The sequence below is a fragment of the Cardiocondyla obscurior genome, linkage group LG14, assembly GCF_019399895.1.
Source record: "Cardiocondyla obscurior isolate alpha-2009 linkage group LG14, Cobs3.1, whole genome shotgun sequence".
NCBI lineage: Eukaryota > Metazoa > Arthropoda > Insecta > Hymenoptera > Formicidae > Cardiocondyla > Cardiocondyla obscurior.
In genome coordinates, this window is record NC_091877.1 from 3,494,138 (window position 1) to 3,515,097 (window position 20,960).

General features: G+C 38.7%; 5 protein-coding genes across 7 annotated transcripts in view; 1 reads left to right on the forward strand and 4 right to left on the reverse strand.

Annotated features, from left to right (window-relative positions):
• Mwh (multiple wing hairs) overlaps positions 1-5,844 on the reverse strand; it is a 35,043-nt gene extending 29,199 nt beyond the window's left edge. Inside the window, exons 1-2 of one of the 2 annotated variants that reach the window (XM_070666113.1) lie at positions 5,362-5,844; positions 2,459-3,240 (exon numbers count right to left, since the gene is read on the reverse strand). In XM_070666113.1, the coding sequence (XP_070522214.1) occupies positions 2,459-2,661 (203 nt within the window). In that variant the 5' untranslated portion in view covers positions 2,662-3,240; positions 5,362-5,844. Of the gene's footprint in view, positions 1-695; positions 877-2,458; positions 3,241-5,361 lie in introns of those variants that run through there. The other variant, XM_070666114.1, reaches the window with a different exon arrangement.
• Sce (E3 ubiquitin-protein ligase Sce) lies at positions 1,155-20,960 on the forward strand. 2 transcript variants are annotated; one of them, XM_070666136.1, is made up of 5 exons: positions 1,155-1,366; positions 18,625-18,984; positions 19,279-19,651; positions 19,762-20,064; positions 20,190-20,960. In XM_070666136.1, exons 2-5 carry the CDS (start codon positions 18,742-18,744, stop codon positions 20,405-20,407), a joined length of 1,137 nt encoding a protein of 378 aa, XP_070522237.1. In that variant the 5' UTR covers positions 1,155-1,366; positions 18,625-18,741; the 3' UTR covers positions 20,408-20,960. The 2 variants fall into 2 exon arrangements, with proteins under 2 accessions (XP_070522237.1, XP_070522238.1); XM_070666137.1 differs by having other exon boundaries at positions 1,361-1,379.
• LOC139108101 (cytochrome P450 9e2-like) lies at positions 9,479-12,892 on the reverse strand. Its single transcript, XM_070666130.1, has one exon. It carries the CDS (start codon positions 12,743-12,745, stop codon positions 11,213-11,215), a length of 1,533 nt encoding a protein of 510 aa, XP_070522231.1. The 5' UTR covers positions 12,746-12,892; the 3' UTR covers positions 9,479-11,212.
• On the reverse strand, positions 13,358-15,633 carry LOC139108102 (cytochrome P450 9e2-like). Its single transcript, XM_070666131.1, has 2 exons — positions 13,622-15,633; positions 13,358-13,499 (listed from the first exon to the last, which is right to left on the reverse strand). The coding sequence occupies exon 1, from the start codon at positions 15,177-15,179 to the stop codon at positions 13,650-13,652; it is 1,530 nt and encodes a 509-aa protein (XP_070522232.1). The 5' UTR covers positions 15,180-15,633; the 3' UTR covers positions 13,358-13,499; positions 13,622-13,649.
• Positions 16,037-18,268, reverse strand: LOC139108100 (cytochrome P450 9e2-like). The gene is made up of 2 exons (XM_070666129.1): positions 16,299-18,268; positions 16,037-16,171 (listed from the first exon to the last, which is right to left on the reverse strand). Exons 1-2 carry the CDS (start codon positions 17,984-17,986, stop codon positions 16,168-16,170), a joined length of 1,692 nt encoding a protein of 563 aa, XP_070522230.1. The 5' UTR covers positions 17,987-18,268; the 3' UTR covers positions 16,037-16,167.

Sequence of the window (20,960 nt, forward strand, 5' to 3'; positions counted from 1 at the left end):
GAAAAAAAAAGGTATAAAAAACCGCGTCATTTCTCCGTTTCCGTAATTATCAGGAAAGATTCTTCTCGCGAGCAGCAAATCTGAATAAAATAATCGACGCTCTTGACGAGCAATAACGGCAAGTCGAACGCATCGTGCGTCTAAAATTATACTCGCGCAGCTATTACGATAATTGTTATCGAACTTTTGTTTCTCGCTCGTCGCGACGACGACGCAACGCCGATGCCGCAAGAGCCGAGATCGCGGAGAAGCGATACAAAAATCGTCGACTAAACATCGAGTTTCGCTCATTGTTACATTGAAACTGCGTTTTTTCGCAATTTCCGCAGCAAAGTTTCTCACGGTTTCGCGCGACAAAACGAAATTTGGGATCAAGGAACCAGCAAGACTTACTTAACAAGATGGCCTATTCTCAATTCGTCGTTAGGAAGCCATTTTTATGTTATAGAAAGAGAGAGAAAAAAAAAAAATTATACGCGAGTCATTTCATAGTTAACCGGACGTACATTTTGTCTATATCTACTGTCGCGCCGGCCATGGGTGCAACTTCACTCCGTCTCTCGCCAGTTCTTACGCGGAGACGGACAGAATCCGGAAAGAAACCTCCCGTCGCGTTTCTTTTGTCGATCTTACGGATAAAACTGGGACAGCCCGGGGGTGTCGACACGGTCGAGTGAAGTGAGCTTTTGATTTACCTTAATCAGTCAAGTGGACGGTTCCGGGCATCGCCGTGGATTCGGCAGGCGGTGGGAAATACTGCGCCTCGGACTTCTCTCGAAGCGGTGACCCTCGCTAATCGGTCGGTCGGGTGATTATCGGGACAATCGGCATTGCAATTTGTCATCACGCACCTCGGAACGTACCACTAAAACTCTCGGCACCTCCACACCGCGAACTGGTCGGAGGTCTACTGATTGTCCACCGACGCAGATGGCGGGCAACGGCCGGCCGGCCCGCGGCACGATCTTGGCGCTTACCGCCCATACAGTTACGCCACCTGCACGCAACGACCGCGTACCAAATTTACTTGATGGCAGCACTGCACAGTGCACCACCCGCGCGCCGCTACAGGTGTTACAATTTTCATAAACATGCCGGTTAAGTGTCATTAATCTACAGTTAGTGCCAATAACGCTCTTCAAATTGAAACAGTTGAACGGTGATTTGTAGTGCCGACAGCAAGACAGTGAAATAGAGTGGACGAAAGTAAGCTTCCAAGCGGTCGCTTATCTCGCGATACATCATGCGCGGCTACGAGGATCACGAGCCGCTTGTCGCAACGCGGATATATTCTTGACGAGGATGCGAAAGCTGGGATTAATTAATCTGCCATGGTAGAACCAAGTAGGAGCGAAACCTTTCCTGAGTACGAATGATAAGTACATATCACTACGCATTATTTCCGTCTAGTATAACGTCTCGTGCAACCTACAAATATCCCGTCGATCTCTCCATCGTTCCGGGGAGTATGGATTATAAAATTTATTTAAATTGTAACCTAAAGATGGTCGATGCGACTTGTAGATATACTTTAAAGTAGACCTAAAGTGTGCGTGGCACACCGATATAAATGCGACGCTGTTTCACAGGATGCGTCTAACATTGAAACTAGAATTATCTAGGTGAAACGCTTGATATAAGATGGAACGGTTTCTACGGATAATTTCATATCGGATACACGCGCGACAAAAATTAGCAGTTTTCACGGATATGAAAGTTCATAAAGCGTTTTATTCGGTTAAAGAAATGTTTATAATTTAAAGAAAAAAAAAAAAGAAAAAAAAGTTGGACGCGTTGGAAATGTCTCTCGTTTTCAATACTCAAAGTATAATTATTCCAGATTATTTTAGAACTAGGTGGTTTATACACATTTAAGATACGTTTCCTAAACGTATAAATAATTATCTCTGTGCCGAGGGTATAATTTTGCGAAAATAAATTGAGTTTAATTATTAGAAAATACTTTTGTCTATAAATTATAAATTCCATTAATAGTACTTTTATCATTTACTATTTTTAAGAATAAAAAAAGGAATGTTGGAATATATTGTATATATATATATATTTTTTTTTTTTTATATTACATTAAAGTAAGAAAAGATATGCAATTTATACTTTTAATTTTGTAACATGCAGAAATAAAATAAAATAATATAAAATTTATGACAGTTCAACAAAATTAATTCTGCTTTATATGCTGTATATTAATAATTAAGCAATTAGCTTTGTTATTAGTTTAATGTTATTAGTTTAATTAAATTAATGGAATTTATATCTGATAATTATAAACATTTATTTCGAGTATTTCTAATAATTCCTCAACAATTATTGATAATTAATTAATTATATTAAAGTATACTACGTTATAAAAATTTATGTTATAATGAAATTTATATTATCGACCGTGATTGAGAATAATTAGTGTTGGTACTGCATCGACATGAATTCGCCATCTTACCTTTCGAAGAGTAGACTGTCTTGTCGGTAATCGTAAGCGTTGCAGGTGCTGCATTTCGACGATAAGTCAGATTCCCCATCGGTGTCGTCGCAACGATCTTGATCCCTTCGATGATCAACGACGACGTTCCACGTTCGATGAATTAGGTAGAACAGATAGAGTGATTTGCCTCGTCCACAGGGTTGCGATCTCGTGTTCCCCATCGTTGCGTATTTATCGCGTCACTTTCAACGATTTACATTTGCAACATAGGCACGCGAGATTAAGCCAGAGACGCGATTTAATGGAAATATAAATTTATTCCATCGCATCGCTTTTTCAACACGCACATAGAACACTCGCGTGATCGTGAGTTTTTTCCACTTCGAGTTACATGTTTATCTTTCAAAGTCGATGGCGCACGTAAGAACTTTTCAATTTCCACGTACCTGATACACTTTTCCGTCGTCCGACACGCTCAGGGCGAATTTATCGCGCGTCGTCGTTTCGAGAGATACTTTTTCCACGTTGTATCACAAGGATCGCGCAAAGATCGCATGACCGGCCATCGGGACCGTGAGATTCTGAGCTGCACGAGTCCCGTGTGCCACGACCCTGGCCTTCAAGTCAGTCGTGTAACAGCTTAACCAGCAGCTTATGTTTTCTTTTCCGGACGGTGCTGCATGTCGAAAGGCTAGTCTTCGTAGGGCGCAAAATTTGTAATTTATTCGTTACTCGATTTTAACACTTTCACTGTGTCATTTATTCTCAAGCAGATTTGAAATAATCATTATTCGGGATGTCTGTTTAAAAAAAAATTAATGTAGAGATTTGATTGTTGTTCGACTTTCCGCGATGTCGATCGATTCCCTCCTTTGGCTTACTTGGTACCGCGAGAATATTAAATATGCTAATAAATTTTTTTTTTTTTTTTTTTTAATAGCCGACTGCTTTTTTACAGATTTCTACTTTTTTTTTTTCTTAATTATGTAGATGTAAAAAATGCGACCGTGATGCTTATTTATCGCGTGAAAATTACTGTATTACATTGACACAGTTATGTCAATTTAATTATCTCCCATATAAATATATCTCTAGCTTAATTTTTGCTCCTCTAAATGACTCGGTTAATATGTTCCTCTTATAAATGTTTATGCGGCATCGCGAATTTCGAATGCATTTTATCTCCCTCGCGTCAGTTTCTGCCTTCGCTTCCTGCTCCAATTGTATATTCATTACGAACGACCGTTAAATCGCAAACGTGCAGTCTCGCATATTGCCCCATTATTCGACATTGCTTCTACGATTGTGTTTACACTTGCGTAATTACGGGTCGAGGTAAGAAACTCGAAAGTATCATTTACGAAATGAAACGCTAGGCACCGCGCTTCTTTAAATACAGCGAGGGGGAGGAGGGGAATTAAAACGCAATTTTACGACGCGGCTTTATTAAGATCTCGTCCCGCAGTACCTACGTCTGTAAATTATACTACGACGACACTCGCGTGGGAACGTTTTATGATGGATGTACATCTTCCGCTTTAAAATGAACGCCTATAAAGCTGAGCGCGTTTCTTTCAAAATTACCCTAATCGGCGTTTCTTTTTTTTTTTCCAATCTTGTGTCTCGTTTTTTTTTTTTTTTTTTTTAAACCTTATCCATTTCTTTACGTATCGCTTATAAGTTCCACTCGCCGAATATCGTTTTACTATATCACCGTTTCGCCCGTGGTATTATTTTAATATTTTTTTTTTATATTGTATATAATTTTACTCGCGGTACTTCCGCTTTCGTCAAGTTAATTCGTTTTAAGCTCGCGATATGCAATCAGTACTCGCGCTTTCCCATGATCGTAAGATCGCTTACATATATACGTGACCGTGCGCCGGGTAACAACTAGTTCTTCTGATTGCGGATGTGTCATTAGTGTCACTGTCACTGAAATGCCTCAGAAATTCTCACGTTTGTTCGCCGCGCGTGATGCTCGCTAACCGCGTCGCTCTAAGAAACCGCGGTTCTCGTTCAAGGTATTTCGAAATATTTCACCGCGCTTATCTTCGAGATCAAACGATTGTGATCGTCACCGCCTTTTTTCTTCTTTTTTATTTGCCCAGCGTAACGAAACCTCCACGATTATTTCGAGTGACTCGCCGACGTGTCCGCTAAGTGCGACAGCGATTTATCTTCCTTCCATTATTCGTTCGTAAATCAATCTGCGGGCAGTCGTTAGTTAACACGTGCCTTTCAACCGCGAACTTGACCCGTCGTTTAATATGCGGATTAACCTTCGATGAATTCTAGTACACCCGCTTATTTTATAATCCAATAAACAATTGCCAGAATTGTTTATGCAAATGCAGATACTTTAGCTGCCTCGAGCCTGAACCTACATTCAAATATATTTCGATACCGTCCGGTTTCGTTTTACGTATTGTGAATTATTCTTGTAACGTATCGCTATGCTAATAAGTCGAGTCGGATTTGTCAAGAAAGTGTGTCACTGAAAAACTATTTTTTATCGCAGAACTTGGTGATGTATTAAAATCGGGGGAAACAGCACGAGAAATGTACATTACAATAAAATATTAATATCGAAGATAACGAAAATATTAAGGCTTGTAAAAAAAAAAAAAAAAAATTAAAATTTAATGTAAATTTAATTCGCGTTTCACTAGCATAGTGACATCATAACGCTTTATTGTTTTAAGAATATTTAAACGATTACGGAGCACTCTACTCACATCCGTGTGCGGCATTATAAACTCGTGGGACGAAGCTATTAGTGCAACCGTTGCGTTCAGTAACATTCTTGTGCAAGAAGAGTGGAACAAAGAACAATTTTAAGTTTTCCACGCGCAGATAATTCCGAGCTCTCTCGCTTATTTCTCTCCACTTTTCTCTTTCTCTCTTTCTCTGATATTTACTCATTTATCCTCGTGGCATCAATTTTAACACCGACTAGTAGACCACCGCGTTACAATGTAACGCGAAGTTGCTATCAAAGAGATTTGCTAAAAATTCACACTCGGCATTGTCCCCGCACTATCTTTCCATATTTTTTTTTTATCCCTCTCGTCCCACCATCTCGCGCGAACGTTCAATCCCGTAAATTACAACCACCGTAAACTGTCAGTTAAAAAAAATCCCGACACTTTCCCTCCCCATCCCGCTTCTCTACTCTTTCGTGGGAGAGAGATTCCCCTCTTCAGATAATATCCTCCCTCGGCGCGAAATTTGCCTTTTTTTTCATTTTCTTTGCGCGGCCACTAGACACGAATCCTGGGTGCAGCCGGGTATCGAGAGGTCGGGAAAAACGCGCCGTTTCAGAGCCGCGAGTATGGCATTCACCGGGCGGCTCTCGAGAGCCGACTGCCAACCCGTGAATGCCCCGAGGTGCACGTGTGCACGTCGCCTCCTCTCGGCCGCCTCTCCGGCGCGAGTCCTCTCGTCTTGTCTTCTCTTCCACGACCGCGGCACGCCACGGCGCGTCATAAACCCGCGGTTTCCCGGCTGCCTGGACGAGGCCGACGAGGGGAGGAAAGACCGTCGCACAGTTTCTCAGACTGTGGGTCAAGTCGCGACCTACGGCGTTCCGGGGTATCGTGGGGCCCGTCCACTTCCCCGAATACCCACCGGGAACCCAGAGGGGGCACCCCGCCTTCACTAGGTCAGGTTCAATCGCCTTCGGTGAACGCCGACTCCCGATTTAGGACACGGTATCTTATTGTTGGCTTTACGCATTCCTGCGGCGGCCTGTCGCGCCCAAAGTCTCCAGTCGATTACGCAAAGCCGTCGTAATTTAGAAACGTAAACGCGGATCGTTGAAGATCACTTTAAATCTTCGTCGCCGGTCACTGTGAATTTGTCCAACTGCAAATGTTAACGTAGATCCGGTGGGAAGGTTATTAATTTTTTTTCTTTCCGTACGGCGTAAGTCGAACGTGCAGAAATGTTGATTCTATCTTTAGAAATCTTTGTTTTATCTTCATTTTATCTTCGGCGGGCATGCCGATGTTGATTTTTTAAATTCAAGCTTGACTGCACGTAATGGAAGGTACTGGACCCTTTCTCCGTGGCAAAAAGCGAAATTTGTTCTAGCAATGGTTAATTGGCGCAATTTGGATGAGTACATAATGACACGTGGTATGACGGGAGATCGAAGGATGCGATTTCGATTAAGAACTAACGAGAAACGTTGGGCGTAACGTGACACGCAACGTATATCACAATTCCTTGTTATGTGGAACGGAAATAAACGGTTCTCTCGTAGAAACGAATGTTTTGGTAAGCTCGAAACACCCATATTATCACCGCGTTTTTCCGTAACGCGTAAAATAAAAATTTCACATTTTATTTCAAGAGTTTACGCGCTTAAAGAAAGCATTTTAATTCCTTAACGGACTAATAATTTATTTTAATCCCGCCCGCATGAGTTGTTAACATAAATATGATAATAATAAGATATGAAATGTGTAACATTCAATTAGATTGGCATAAATTTATATTTAAAAGGGAACTGTAATGATTGCGCTTCGGGCAAAGTATAGCTGGGTCGACCCAAGTTAAGTCACCGTAAAATAAATACAATTTATCTGCCGTTCCAGAAATTTTGAATATGCACATAAATAGCGTATTTTATCTTCTCACGGTGCTGATCTTACTAGGTCAGCTCATTACAGGCTCTAGTAAGACTTCTCGAAGGAAAGGTAATCAAGTACCGCTGCGGACAGAACCCACAAGAAACGCCATTCTTATGGTTTGTAATCGCGCGACCGTTAATGAAAAATATCATGGGGCTCGCGGGAAATGTCCTCGCCAAGGATTTAGAAAATAAAATTTTTTATTTACTATTTTAAGTTACAATTTTAAGCGCAACGCGGTGACAATTACGAGAGAGAGCCGAAAGGCTTCGTTCAGAAAACGTTATCGAAAGTCAGAGTCTTCTTCTCCGACGTTAAAAAAAAAAAAAAAAGAAAGAGGAAAAAAAAAATTAACGTCGCGTTTACATATTGATCTCCTCGACGTGTAATTATTATCTAATTTGTGCATAATTGTGGACCATCAGTCTTAATATGCCGCTGTCGCTCGACCGCGTGCCGTATTTTGCATTAGACTTTTCGGTTAAGACGTAAACGGACGTCCACTAATAGGTGACGTAAATTTCCCAACGGGTCGAGCAGGTTTTATCGTTGCTTTTCATCTCGCGGCTGAAAAGTTGACAAATCCCACGGCCGAAGGCTACGTTAGAACTTTTATCCCGCGGCCCCCGCGACTCTTTCCCGCATCGTTTTTTCTTTTACTTTTTCCCCCTTTTTCCACGCGGAGAAAATAAGATCTCGAGGATGGTGTCGGGCTCGCGGTTTGACCCGAGATAGGTGTCTGTGCTCGTGTATCACTCCATAAAAGACGACGTTGCTTCCGGGTGCCCGTGCAACGTCGAGAATAAGGAAGTACCGTGAAGAATATGGTAATGAGAGATAAGACCTGATTCCGTAACGATTCTCATATCGTGCGCGACGCGATGCTCGCGCGAACCGTTTTTGCTGGCGTCGATAAATTCAATTAAATTTATTGCCACCTCAGCGAGCGTCGATTACGTCGGCTTCAATTACACTTGACAACTAACTAAATATGCTGCGCGGTGCACGCGGCCTTTCAGCCGATTCCTTCGAGTCGCAGGGTTCTGCCGTGAGAATGTTCACGAGCTTGTAGAGATCACGTGAAATCGTTATTCGTTGAACCCGCGGCGCGCCGTAAATGTTATTTTCGACTTCAGGAGGTAGATAGATAGAGAGATACGAGAGATAGAGAAAGAGAAATTGAAAAATGTACGTGGCGGACTATCTGAGTTTAATAAAATGTATCTCACGTAGTACGATTCCGGATATTAATGGGAAACGCGGGGTACTCATTGAGTCATTAATATCGTATTTCGGTGGCAGTTCCGGCCAGCCATCTGCCTTTAAAAGTAAAATCTAGAATGATTTCTTGGGATAAGATCCGGCAGTAATACCAGTGGGTTAGATTCACGCTTGACCTGGGCTGAGCGGATACGTGTAACCATGTATCAAGCGGCAAGAACGCCGCTACTTCCGGATGCTTGTGCAATGTCGGGAACGGGGAAGTAAAACGAAAGAAATGATAATTATCGACGTCCAACTGAACTGATCGTCGCGGAGAGGAACGGAGTTAGCCGCGTAAACCATTGCGAATAACTTTATTTTCTCTTTTTTGAGAAACTGCCGAGGAATCCGTCTTTTAACGTTTTTACTTGAAAAAAAAAAAATTATATATATATCAATATAATAGAAAAATTAATAAATTAATTTTTTTTAATTGAATTTACACCCAACAAGAGTGATTGATTAGTCGTCACCTTGTGCATATTTAAGAAAATGGTAAAAATATTTCTAATCACACCTGCAAAGACACTTTACATACTGCTGCTTAACGAAACTCGGGCTGTAAAATAATCTGGGAACAGCAGGCGATTGAAAAAGTTTTGCTACTGAAACATAAAATCCATCTAATCTATCTCACCAGCATCTCTCTGAACCGCTTCTTGCGCGAGCGATACAGAAAACCGCAAATACAACGCGATGCAGAAATTGCAGGCGCAAGCGTTTCGCCTTGAAATTATACTGTGCATAACAAAGAATTAATTTATGCACGTGGCTATCTGGCATCGCGGCTGGCAAGACCTCACATAAAACAGAACCGTGATTCCGTGAGAGGCGATCGAAAAAGGAATGCAAAACGTATTATAATACCGGTAATATCCATGCGAACGCGGTTTTGTATCACGATACTTTTCTGAACAGGTATACGAACCTGCGGTTGTGTATTACGCAAGATTCTTCCGCGGGAAAACTGCCTACCGGAAAACTTATCGCTGTTGTAGCCCGGTTCCCGTTTTTCACGTTTTTAAACGCCCGAGAACCAGGTCAATGAAACGTAACGGGAGATCTTTCGTGCGCTATAAATCATATTGCAAAATTAACGAAGAAAAAGACTGAGGTGAGAAAGATAAGAAAGGGTATATGTCATTCAATTTTTTTTTTTTTCTTTTTTTAATTGTTACAAAAATTTAACGTATTTGTTTGTAATACTTATCTCATCGATTAAAGCCGGAACGCGTGCGTGCGAGAGGTCGTGATATTATATTAATTAAATGATCTTGCTTAAGTCATCTAATGTTGCATTACGGATTTCAAGCGAAAGTTATATCCCGCGGTGTAAATTACGCGTCGTATAAGCTAACCATCTCTGATTTTACATTTACTCGCCGCTATCGTGCCCATCTCGCGAGAACCGTGACGCCGATGTAGACAGATATATCAAGAGACGTCTCTCGCGAGCAAAGCAGCTACACATAACCGGTAAAAATTTTTCCACATAAAAACATACATAAATTATATGTATATTAATACATCCTGCGTGTACATGCTTCATTTTTTCTTCTACATACTTAATTTCTGAATATAAAACGTAATAAGAAGAATAATTTGAAAGGAATTTTTTGCATTTTGTTTTTTTTTAATTAAAAAAAAAAAAAAAAAAGATATAGACAACTAGATCTCTCTTCCGACAAGTATTTTTAAGTAAGAAAAAAAGAGGAAAGAGGGTTATTACTGAAAGTAGGAATTTTCCTGTGATATATAGGTATTATTAAACAGTTACCGGAACGGAATATCGGAGGGAGAATGACCGATATGTCGCGTTTTGCCGTAGGCAACTAATTAAGCACTCTTAAAAAGTTGTCGGAGCGACATCGTCGTTAAGTGGGACGAGACATCGCCCTGCAAATCGATGATAGCACGACCTACAATCATGAAAGAACATTGATTGTTCCTTCACGCACGTAATCAATGCTCGTTTCATGCCCATTCAATAAAATTCAGATAGGTAATTATTAATTCCTTTTTCAATTAAGAAGACAGTTAACGGTACGGAAACGACTTAATTATAATGAGCGATTCCTGGACAGTAATGATTAATTTTGAAATAAGATATACCTATCGTTGCTTTCTAATATGCTTTTCGAACAAATTAATACATCGAGAAAGTGCAAAGATGTTACGAGAAAAGAAAAATAGATTTGTGACATAGTATTATAAAAATTATATATTATTATTGTAGTAATGTCGCAGAAATTGGAATAAATAACCATCATCATTTTTTATTAATACGAAATGATAATTTACTTTCGTCATTGTTGAAAATGAGATCTCGCGTTATAAAAATTGATTCGCGATGTGAAAAGCACTGTGAGGAGTAGAAATGGGACATTAGAAATGAGCGATGATACCTTCCCCTTCGCATGGACAGCCGCAATTACAATCTCTTACAGTTAGGGTCAATAGAAAAAGACGAGGGTCTTGTCGGTCCAGTTTGCCGCGTTAGATCTACTCGCGAATGGATCTCCAGTCGATCTTGAAGAGAAGATGCATCTAATAGTGCATAGTAATGGTCCAGCCTACGCCCATCTTACATGGAATTATATACCGTTATATTATTTATACCATTATGCATATATTTTTGCTCATATATAATTTAGCTACTGTACTGCTGACAATTATTATATTATTATTATTATTATTTTTTTTTTTTTTGAAAGTAATTAAGATTATGAACCGCGTTAAATATCTTTTTTATATTTTGTTTAAATAATTTTGTTTAAAATAATTTATCTATTTATTTCAATATTACGTCTATTAATTTCAGAGCGTAATTAAAAGAAACATAAAACTTTCTTAAGTTAAATATGTTCCATTATTAATCGCGAATAGTGTGATGCACATTTTTTCTCGGCACGACGCTTAGCCAGAAGCCTCCTTTAGGCGTTATATTGAAGCCGTCTGTGCCCATCTTGAGCGGTAACGGGGTCTTCTCGCAGACCATCAATTCGCAACGCGAGAGCAAATGAACCATTAGAATTTTCGTTTCCATCAGTGCGAATCTATTTCCTATGCACATTCTGGGACCAAGGCCGAAGGGAAGGTAGGCCCCGCAGTTGAGAGTGTTCTTCTTCCTCTCGCCGAGAAACCGCTCGGGATCAAACTTTTCCGGGTCCTCGAAATACTTAGGATCGTGATGAAGCCCATAAACCGGTATCCACATGCCCTGTCCCTTTTTTATATTAAGCGGCTTCATTCCCGGCAATGCCGGCGGTAACTCGTAATCCTCCACGCACAATCTGTCTAATGCCAAACCGTTCGGGTACACGCGTAAGGTCTCGCTGATTACCGCGTCGAGATATTCCATACCGTTAACCGCCTCGTAAGGCGCCTCACCATTATTCGCTTCTAAAACCTGATCGATTTCATTTTGAAGTCGCTCCTGCACATCCCGATTAACTGCGATCTCATGAGCGGCGAAACACATTAGCGTCGAGCTGCTGTCGAAGCCGCCGAAAAAGAAAGTGAACGCTTGCGCTACCATGTCGTCGATAGTCAAATCCGTCTTGCCGTCTTTACCTCTGCTCTCCATCATTAGCTGCAGCATGTCCGGCCGGACGATGCCTTTCTCCTCTCTGGTTTTTATCGTGGTCTTTATAAGATCCCGAAAGAAATTCGCGTTCTTCTCGGGAAGGAGTTTCAGTTTCAATATCCGCGCCAGCCAGGGTAAGGTCCTGAATATGTAAAATCTTAAAAACTGCGCGGCGCTGAATACAGTCACTTCCTTGCCGTACACGTAAAATTTGTTCTCCGGATCTCTCATCGAGTCGACGTTGACGCCGAAGGCGCAGGTGGCGATCACGTCGTTCGTATACCTCGTGAAAACGTCTTTCGTGTTTATCGTCCTCTTCTCCGGTGGTAATTGCGCCAGGTAATTACTAAACTCGATTCCGTAATCCGACATCAGCTTGAACATATTTTTCATCTTGCTGGTCGTGAAGGCCGGGCTCAATATAGCTCGCGTCTCTCGCCACTTCTCGCCGCGAAGAGCGACGAGATTCTTCCCGAAGAACGGATCCTGCGTCTCGTCGATAAAACGACGGTGATCCATGAACATGTCGAAATGCTTTAGCGTGATAGTCTTGATCAGCTCGGGATCGCGTAGCACGATGAGCGGCTTAGTTAGATCGTACATGCCGACATATTTAGCGTCCGGATGCAAGTCGTACGTCGTCTTTACGACATCGGCAATGGATTTCCTACGTAAAAGTATCGGGCCCATGTTTCCCAACAACGGCACGGGTCGTGCACACGGTATGCCATGCTTCTTGAAAAAATCAAAATCCTTGAAGAGAAGGTAATATAGAACCAAAGTGCTTATTATCACTAATAAAGCGATCAAGTATATCATATTGACAAATGTCTATGCGATTAAACTCAGCTTTGAAATTAAAAATAAAGCTATTGTTTTAATAATCTTATTGTAATGTCAACAATTTTTTTTCAATACGATGTTGTACGCACAAGCAATGACAAGCGACTGATACTAAGACGATTAATTTTTATCTTATATACGTAGAGATATCAGTTGCGTAACGTAGTGCAATAACTTTGCACGATATTGTACAACATTTTAAACGTAAAAGACGTAAAGCGTTAAAGAGCATTCAGAGTTATGTAGATTTTATTATTATAGACGTGTAGATTTAGAAATGACAAAACATAAATTTTTTTTTTTATATAAACGTATGTTTAAGCTGTTTTTAATTGAAGGCTTTGTCATATAATACGCACATTTATCTCAATAAAAATTTAATTTTTGCACAAAATAATCTACAGGGAGAAATTTCAAGTGGCCGTTTCGATGATAATAATTGTGCAATTATCTATTACAAAACAACAATTAATGACATTGATAATAAAAATGCTGAATAATATTAATCTATTAATCTCTCTTATGCGGTTATTTTTTCTGTTGTTTGAATCACATTAAAAGATAATAATAAATTAAAGAAGACAGAGATAAGATGTTAATCTTTAATACAGACTTTTTTTGCGTCGGTATTATTTGATATTCTATTTTTATATGCAAGTATCATTTTTTGCAAAATAATCGAGGGGGAAAATCTTCGTGCTTCTCGTCCTGCCATTGTTTCTTATCTTATCTGAAATTTAAACAATGATTATTTATAACGTCACTTCAACATTTCCTTAATTAACATGGAAATAAATATTATTTATACAAATTTTATTTAATTTTAATATTTCATTATTAAAAATATTTTACATTTAACTTCTTCCATTGGCACGACTATTTACAAGAGAGAGTGATGCATATTTTTTCGTGGCACCACTCTCAACCAGAAGCCTCCTTCAGCCTTCATGTTGAAGCCGTCTTTAGCGAGCTTTAGTGGCATTGGGGTCTTCTCGCAGATTTTTAAATCGCAACGAGCCAGAAGATGAAAAATTAGAACTTTCGTCTCTAGTAAAGCGAACCTGTTACCTATGCACATTCTGGGTCCCAGACCAAACGGGAGATAAGCTCCACAATTGAGATTACGTTTTTTCTGTTCGCCAAGAAACCGCGAGGGGTCAAACTTTTCCGGATCCTCGAAATATTTTGAATCATAGTGAAGCCCGTAAATCGGTATCCAAACAGTACTCCCCGCCTTCAAAGTGAATGGTTTGGTGCCCGGTAACGTTGGCGGCAGCTCAAAGTCTTTCGTGCAATATCTGTCCATTACTATAGCAACCGGATACTTTCTCAGAGCCTCGTTAATCACGGCATCTAAATATTCCGTACTATTTATCGCCTCGTAAGTTACTTGACCATTCGTCTCTTCTAAAATTCGATCGATCTCGCTCTGAAGTTTTTCCTGTACATCTTCGTTCACCGCAATCTCGTGAGTAGCAAAACACATTAACGTCGACGTAGTGTCGAAGCCGCCGAAGAAAAAGACGAATGCCTGAGCTACCATATCGTCGATAGACAATTCTATCTTTCCTTCTTTATTTCTATTTTCCATCATCAACTGCAGCATGTCGGGGCGAACGATGCCTTGGTCGTCTCTCGTTTTTATAGTAGTTTGTATAAGATTTCGAAAGTATTTCGTTATTTTTCCACGTACAACTTTTATATTAAATAATCGTGCGACCCAAGGCATGACCTTACCAATATAAAACCTTGTAAATGCAACGGAGTTAAAGTTGGTTGCTTCCTTGCCATATATATAGAATTCGTTTTCTGGATCTCTCATGGAATCAACGTTGATACCAAAGGCGCAAGTAGCGATCACGTCGCTTGTGTACCTAGTAAAAATGTCTTTCATTTGTATCACTTTTTCTTCCGGCGGTAGGTTCACCAAATAACTGGTAAACACGGCACCGTAATCCGACATCAGCTTAAACATCGTTTTCATTTTGCTAGACGTGAAGGCTGGGCTCAGCATAGATCGTACCTGCCGCCACTTCTCTCCGTGCAAAGAGAAAAGATTTTTGCCGAATAACGGCTCCACTTTTTCATCAACAACAAAACTGTTACGTTCGGGAAATATATCGAAGTGCTTCAACATGACAGATTTAATAAGCTCGGGATCGCGAATCAATACAACTGGTTGGAGCATGTTATATATGCCAACGTATTTGGCTTCGGGCTGCAGATCGTAAATGTTCTTAATAATTTCGGCCATTGATTTCTGACGTATAAACGACGGTCCCATATTCCCCAATCCCGGGACTGGTTGTATATATGGTATCTCATGTTTTTTAAAATAATTCAGATTTTTAAAGAGAAAATAATAAATGCCTAGCGCACCCACAATCACCGATAAAGCGATAAACATCATGTTGATATTGCGTTGCTATCGAAATTATCTCGTGTACTTTTCAGAATTTTACTTCTTGAATACGTTGAATTGATAGCGATTTCTGACTGGTGGTAAAATTAATATCACAATTTAGTATACGTTGTGTTTTGTTGAAAGGCCACGATAGACTACTGCAGCAACGCGGTGTTCCAGACATTAATATCGTTATCACCTAGCTTACGCAAGCATAGTCTGAAAAATTGATTGCAATTACGGTATCATCAAATCATCATTTGTCATATCTCTGTTGTTATAACGCGTGATAACGTATGATAAATTTAGATAATCACGTGTAACGACCGGTCAGTTAGTTTCATCACTTACATAACATTTTCAAATTCATACATCGTGTCGCTGACATTAATTGAGCAATTTTAAGAAGAAATCACTGAACTGCATTAGATTCTCTTGACAAAAATGTTTTAATTGTGCAGATCGAAATTCATATTTGTAGAAAGCACAGCTACTTATTACCGTTTTAAAAATTGTCTAGGAAATTAAATGCGAATTTGTAAAAAAGATAAGAATAACATTTTTTAATTTTTTTTATTTTAGTATTATTAAATTTTTGACAAATTAAATGAGTATTGTGTTTTATGCGTGAGCTTTAATGATGACTTGCTACTAGGATTAATCTTTCTCTTATAAGAATCAAGATATTTATTGCGTAATATGTTGTAATGACTTTGTTTAGTGTTAAAATCTGTCATTTCACAACTTGATGCAATGAAACCAAGTAGAACGTAACATTTAGTTAGAAAATATAATATATTTTACGGAGTACATTTATACATAATGCATAGAGGTTTAATTTTTAATGTAAAGGTTGATTTAAATTATTTTTAATAATGTTTTTGTTCGTTTAATTCTTATTTCTCATGACAAAAGTATTTTTTTACAAAACAGATAAAAATGTAGAAATTATTTGTCTGTTAAATAGTTTAGGAAAGATGTGGACATTTTCAGTTTATCTAAAATAAAATAAAAAAAACATATAATGTCATAAGTGTTAGTAAAAACATAAAAATATATTTATTATATTTAAATGTTATTTATGTAGAATTTTTGAGAAATCATAAAATAAAAAAAATTTCTTACGGTGTATTTGTTTTTTTTTTTATCTCTTCTAATTTAGTGTGCAATAATCCTCTCAAAATACTGGCACCGATGTATTTTTTTTTTTTCTTTTCTAATTTAGTGTGCATCCATCCTCTCAGGATACTGGCACCCGGTGTATTTGTTCTATTAGCAAGGTTAGATGCAAGAGTGTGATGCATATTACTTCGTGGTACCACTCTTAGACAGAAGTCATTTTCAATCCTCATACCGAAGCCTACTTTAGCGAGTTTTAGTGGAATTGGCGTCTTCTCGCAGATTTTTAAATCGCAACGAGCCAGAAGATGAAAGAGTAGAGCTTTCATCTCTAGTAAAGCGAATCTGTTACCTATGCACATCCTGGGACCAAGACCAAACGGGAGATAAGTTCCGGAGTTGAGATTACGTTTTTTCTGTTCGCCAAGAAACCGGGAGGGATCAAATTTTTCGGGATTCTCGAAATATTTAGTATCATAGTGAAGGGCATGAATCGGTATCCAAACAGTACTTCCTGCCTTTATAGTGAATGGTTTGGTACCCGGTAACGTTGGTTCCAGTTCGAAGTCTTTCGTACAACATCTATCTGTTATTAAAGCAATCGGATATTTTCTCAGAGCTTCGTTTATCACGGCATCTAAATATTCTGTATTATTAATCGCTTCGTAAGTTATTTGACCATTCGTCTCCTCTAAAATTTGATCGATCTCGCTCTGAAGTTTTTTCTGTACATCTTCGTTCACCGCAATTTCATAAGTGGCAAAACACATTAACATCGACGTAGATTCAAAGCCGCCGAAAAAGAAGATGAATGCCTGCGCTACCATATCGTCGGCAGACAATTCTACCTTTCCCTCTTTACCTCTATTTTCCATCATCAACTGCAGCATGTCGGGTCGAACGATACCTTTGTCGTCTCTCGTTTTTATAGTAGTTTGTATAAGATTTCGAAAGTATTTCGCTATCTTTTCACGTACAATTTTTATATTTAATAATCGTGCGAGCCAAGGCAAGATTTTAGCTATATAAAACCTAGTGAAGGTAGCAACGTTAACGCTGGTTGCTTCTCTGCCATTTACATAGAACTCGTTATCTGGTTCTCTCATGGAGTCAACGTTGATACCAAAGGCGCAGGTAGCGATCACGTCGTTCGTATATCTAGTAAAAATGTCTTTCATATGCAACGTTCTCTGTCCCGGCGGTAAATGCATCAAATAATTACTGAAATCGGCACCATAATCCGACATTAATTTAAACATGGCTTTCATCTTGCTCGATGTAAAAGCCGGGCTTAATAGAGATCGTACCTGCCGCCACTTCTCTCCTTGAAGGGCAAAAAGATTCTTACCGAACAGCGGATCTATTTTCTCGTCCACGACAAAAGTTTTACGGTCCGAAAATATATCGAAGTGCTTGAGCGCGATAGATTTAATTAACTCTGGATCGCGAATCATTACAATTGGTTGGAGCATGTCGTATATGCCAACGTATTTGGCTTTAGGCTGCAGATCGTAAATGTTTTTGATGATCTCAGCCATCGATTGAAGATGTAAGAACGATGATCCCGTGTTCCCCAATATTGGTAACGGTCGAATATATGGTATCCCATGTTTCTTAAAATAATTTGAATTCTTGAAAAAGAAATAATAGAAGCTTAGTGCACCCACAATCACCGATAAGATGATGTACAGCATATTGGTATATTTATTGCGATGTTGCACTGAACTTGATTATACTGCTGGTATTAAAATCAACTTTTTTACTTTTTGTAATTTATTTTGCGAATGTTTAATTATTATGCCGTTAACGAACTATGGTATTGAATCGTATGTCGAAACGTATGTACTGTTTCGTTGAAAGATTACAGTCGACTGTAGAAAGTCGCAAAGAATTTCACTGGATACGTACCTACTGCGTGAGTCACTGATAATATGATTACAGACCTCGTATCGATAACAATCTTTACGCTTAAATGCAAATTTATATAGAAAAATTAATAAATAAATAAGAATGGGGTTATTTCTTAAGTTTTAATTTGATTAAAATATGAAGTTACAAGTTAGATTAGTACGGTTTTATATATTTAAGTTATTTATTGTATTTAGATAAAATGAAAAAATGTTTAGGTGCAATTTAAATATGTTTTATTAATTAGTTTTAAAAAATAATGTTCACATTCTTTTTGAGTTTTTATAACTTTTGTTTTTATATTGAAGTCGAACAGATGTATCGAGTGTCGATGGGAATGTTCAGACAGTTGCGTGCACGCGTGCGCAAAAGTAGCAGAACCCGCGAAGCGCGTACCTCCACTCCACTTTCGTTTCCGTTTCAGCATTAGTACCATCTGGTTTGCTGTCGTGAGAAGGAGGCGTTGCGTGGCGTACAGAATTGTTTGGTACACATAACCACATTCACAGACGTAAATCGTATGGGCCGCGTGTAATTCAAGATGGCTTCCGCGGAACAGGTCGGCCTCAACAAAACATGGGAATTGTCGCTCTACGAGCTGCATCGCACTCCGCAGGACGCGATCACCGACAACACGGAGATCGCTGTCAGCCCGCGGAGCCTCCATAGCGAGCTCATGTGCCCCATTTGTCTGGACATGCTAAAAAAGACCATGACCACCAAGGAGTGCCTCCACCGTTTCTGCTCCGACTGTATTATCACGGCTTTGCGGAGCGGTAACAAAGTATGCGCTCGACACAGCGACAAATTTTTATTTACGAAACGTAATGATTATTCTTTGCGCGATGCAGCTTATCTGCAAATCATTTTTCACGTTTCACGCTTGTTTCACGCTTGAAATGTCTTTGTTAAAAGCACAGCTCTTGCTAAGAATATTGAACGAATAAAAAAGACACGTGTATAAAATTCAGATAGAAATATTGTCAGTAAATACTTCTCTCGAAATAGTTTTATTCATTTTGTACCGAAATGTAAAGGAACTTCATGCTCTTTGTAACAAACTGATTATTTTCAACAGGAATGCCCTACTTGCAGGAAGAAATTGGTTTCCAAGAGATCTCTCAGACCAGACCCAAACTTTGATTTGTTGATATCAAAGATTTATCCAAGCAGAGATGAGTATGAGGCTCATCAGGAACGAGTTTTGGCTAAGCTGAACAAGTCGCATTCGCAGGCTGCGCTCGTGAACTCTATCACAGAAGGTATTAAACTACAGAGTCAGAATCGTCCTCAGCGTTCTAGAAAGAATGCCAATGAATCTGAAAATGCAAGCAACACATCCTACAACAATACACCAAATATTAGTGCACCTACGACACCAAATCCATCTACAAATCTGGCAAATCAAAGTGATTCCTCTCAAAGTGCAACAGGACCTTTGAACAGTGGAGGTATGATTCATTTTTTAAGTATCAATGTTGTTTTATTAATCTATAAATCATCTCATAGTTTTCACCGAGATTATAATAATTGTATTAACTTATTTTTTGTGTTCATGTAGGAACAACTTCTAGAAATTCCACCACACCATCGCCAAATCCTGCAAATCAAATACCGAAACCGTCGAAGCGGCAGAAGAGCCTTCAAAATTCTGAAAATGATTCCTCTAGTGCAGAGGCTGAGACTGGTGGCGGTGATTCGATGGTTGACACGGAAGGTGAAGGTCCTAGTGAACCTTTATTGATTAATGAAATTGAATTGGTTTTTAAACCACATCCTACAGAGATGGCAGGTGACAATTCTTTAATTAAAGCATTAAAGGAGAATAGTATTCGTTACATAAAAACAACAGCAAATGCCACAGGTGAGATATTTTACAAAAACGTATTTAAAGAAAAATATCTGCAATTATTATAAATATAAATACATATTAAATTAGAAAGCGGAAAGTAAAATTTTTCAGTAACAGGTGATTATTTATTCTTACAGTGGACCATTTAAGTAAATATTTGGCAATGCGACTGACATTAGATTTGGATACCGAACTATCAGAATCAGATAGATTATTAAACTTCTGTATCTACATCATGCCTTCAACCGGACAGCTTGTGGTACTAAGTGGCTCGCAAACATTACGACAAGTGAATGATAAATTCTGGCGTGTCAATCGACCCTTGGAAATGTATTACTCATGGAAGAAAACCTAGGGAAGGCCTCAAAAATATCAATCAGAAGTAAATTAGTTGCGTCATGCTTCGGAAAAAAGAATAAATAAATAAAAATTATCATTTATATTACATGGAATACAGTAAAATATACCAAATGTAAAAAATACATGTTGTATTTTACTGTATTTTAACAATTTTAATTTAATTTGACATAACAGAAATATTTATAATTATCGAACATAATGATACAATTTTTACATCTTTATAGCCGACGTTAATGATGGTTTTATTGACGAAAAAATAGAAACACAGCTAAAGCTACTTTTCTTTTAGGGTTATAAATGAGCACAATTTGTTACAGTTAAATAAAACACAAATTAAAATATATATTATAAAAATATAATTTTATTGCTATTTCAAAAGCACTCCAACTTTCTTTCCGAGTAAAGTTGAAGCGAGTGTTTATTGAATTTGAATAAAACTCTAAAAGAAAAGTAGCATAGACTTCTTATAAAATTGATTTAAGCGGCGTTGTATGTCCTATTATTTTATAAGTAAATATAATATATTTAATTTTTTTTTAGTTATATAA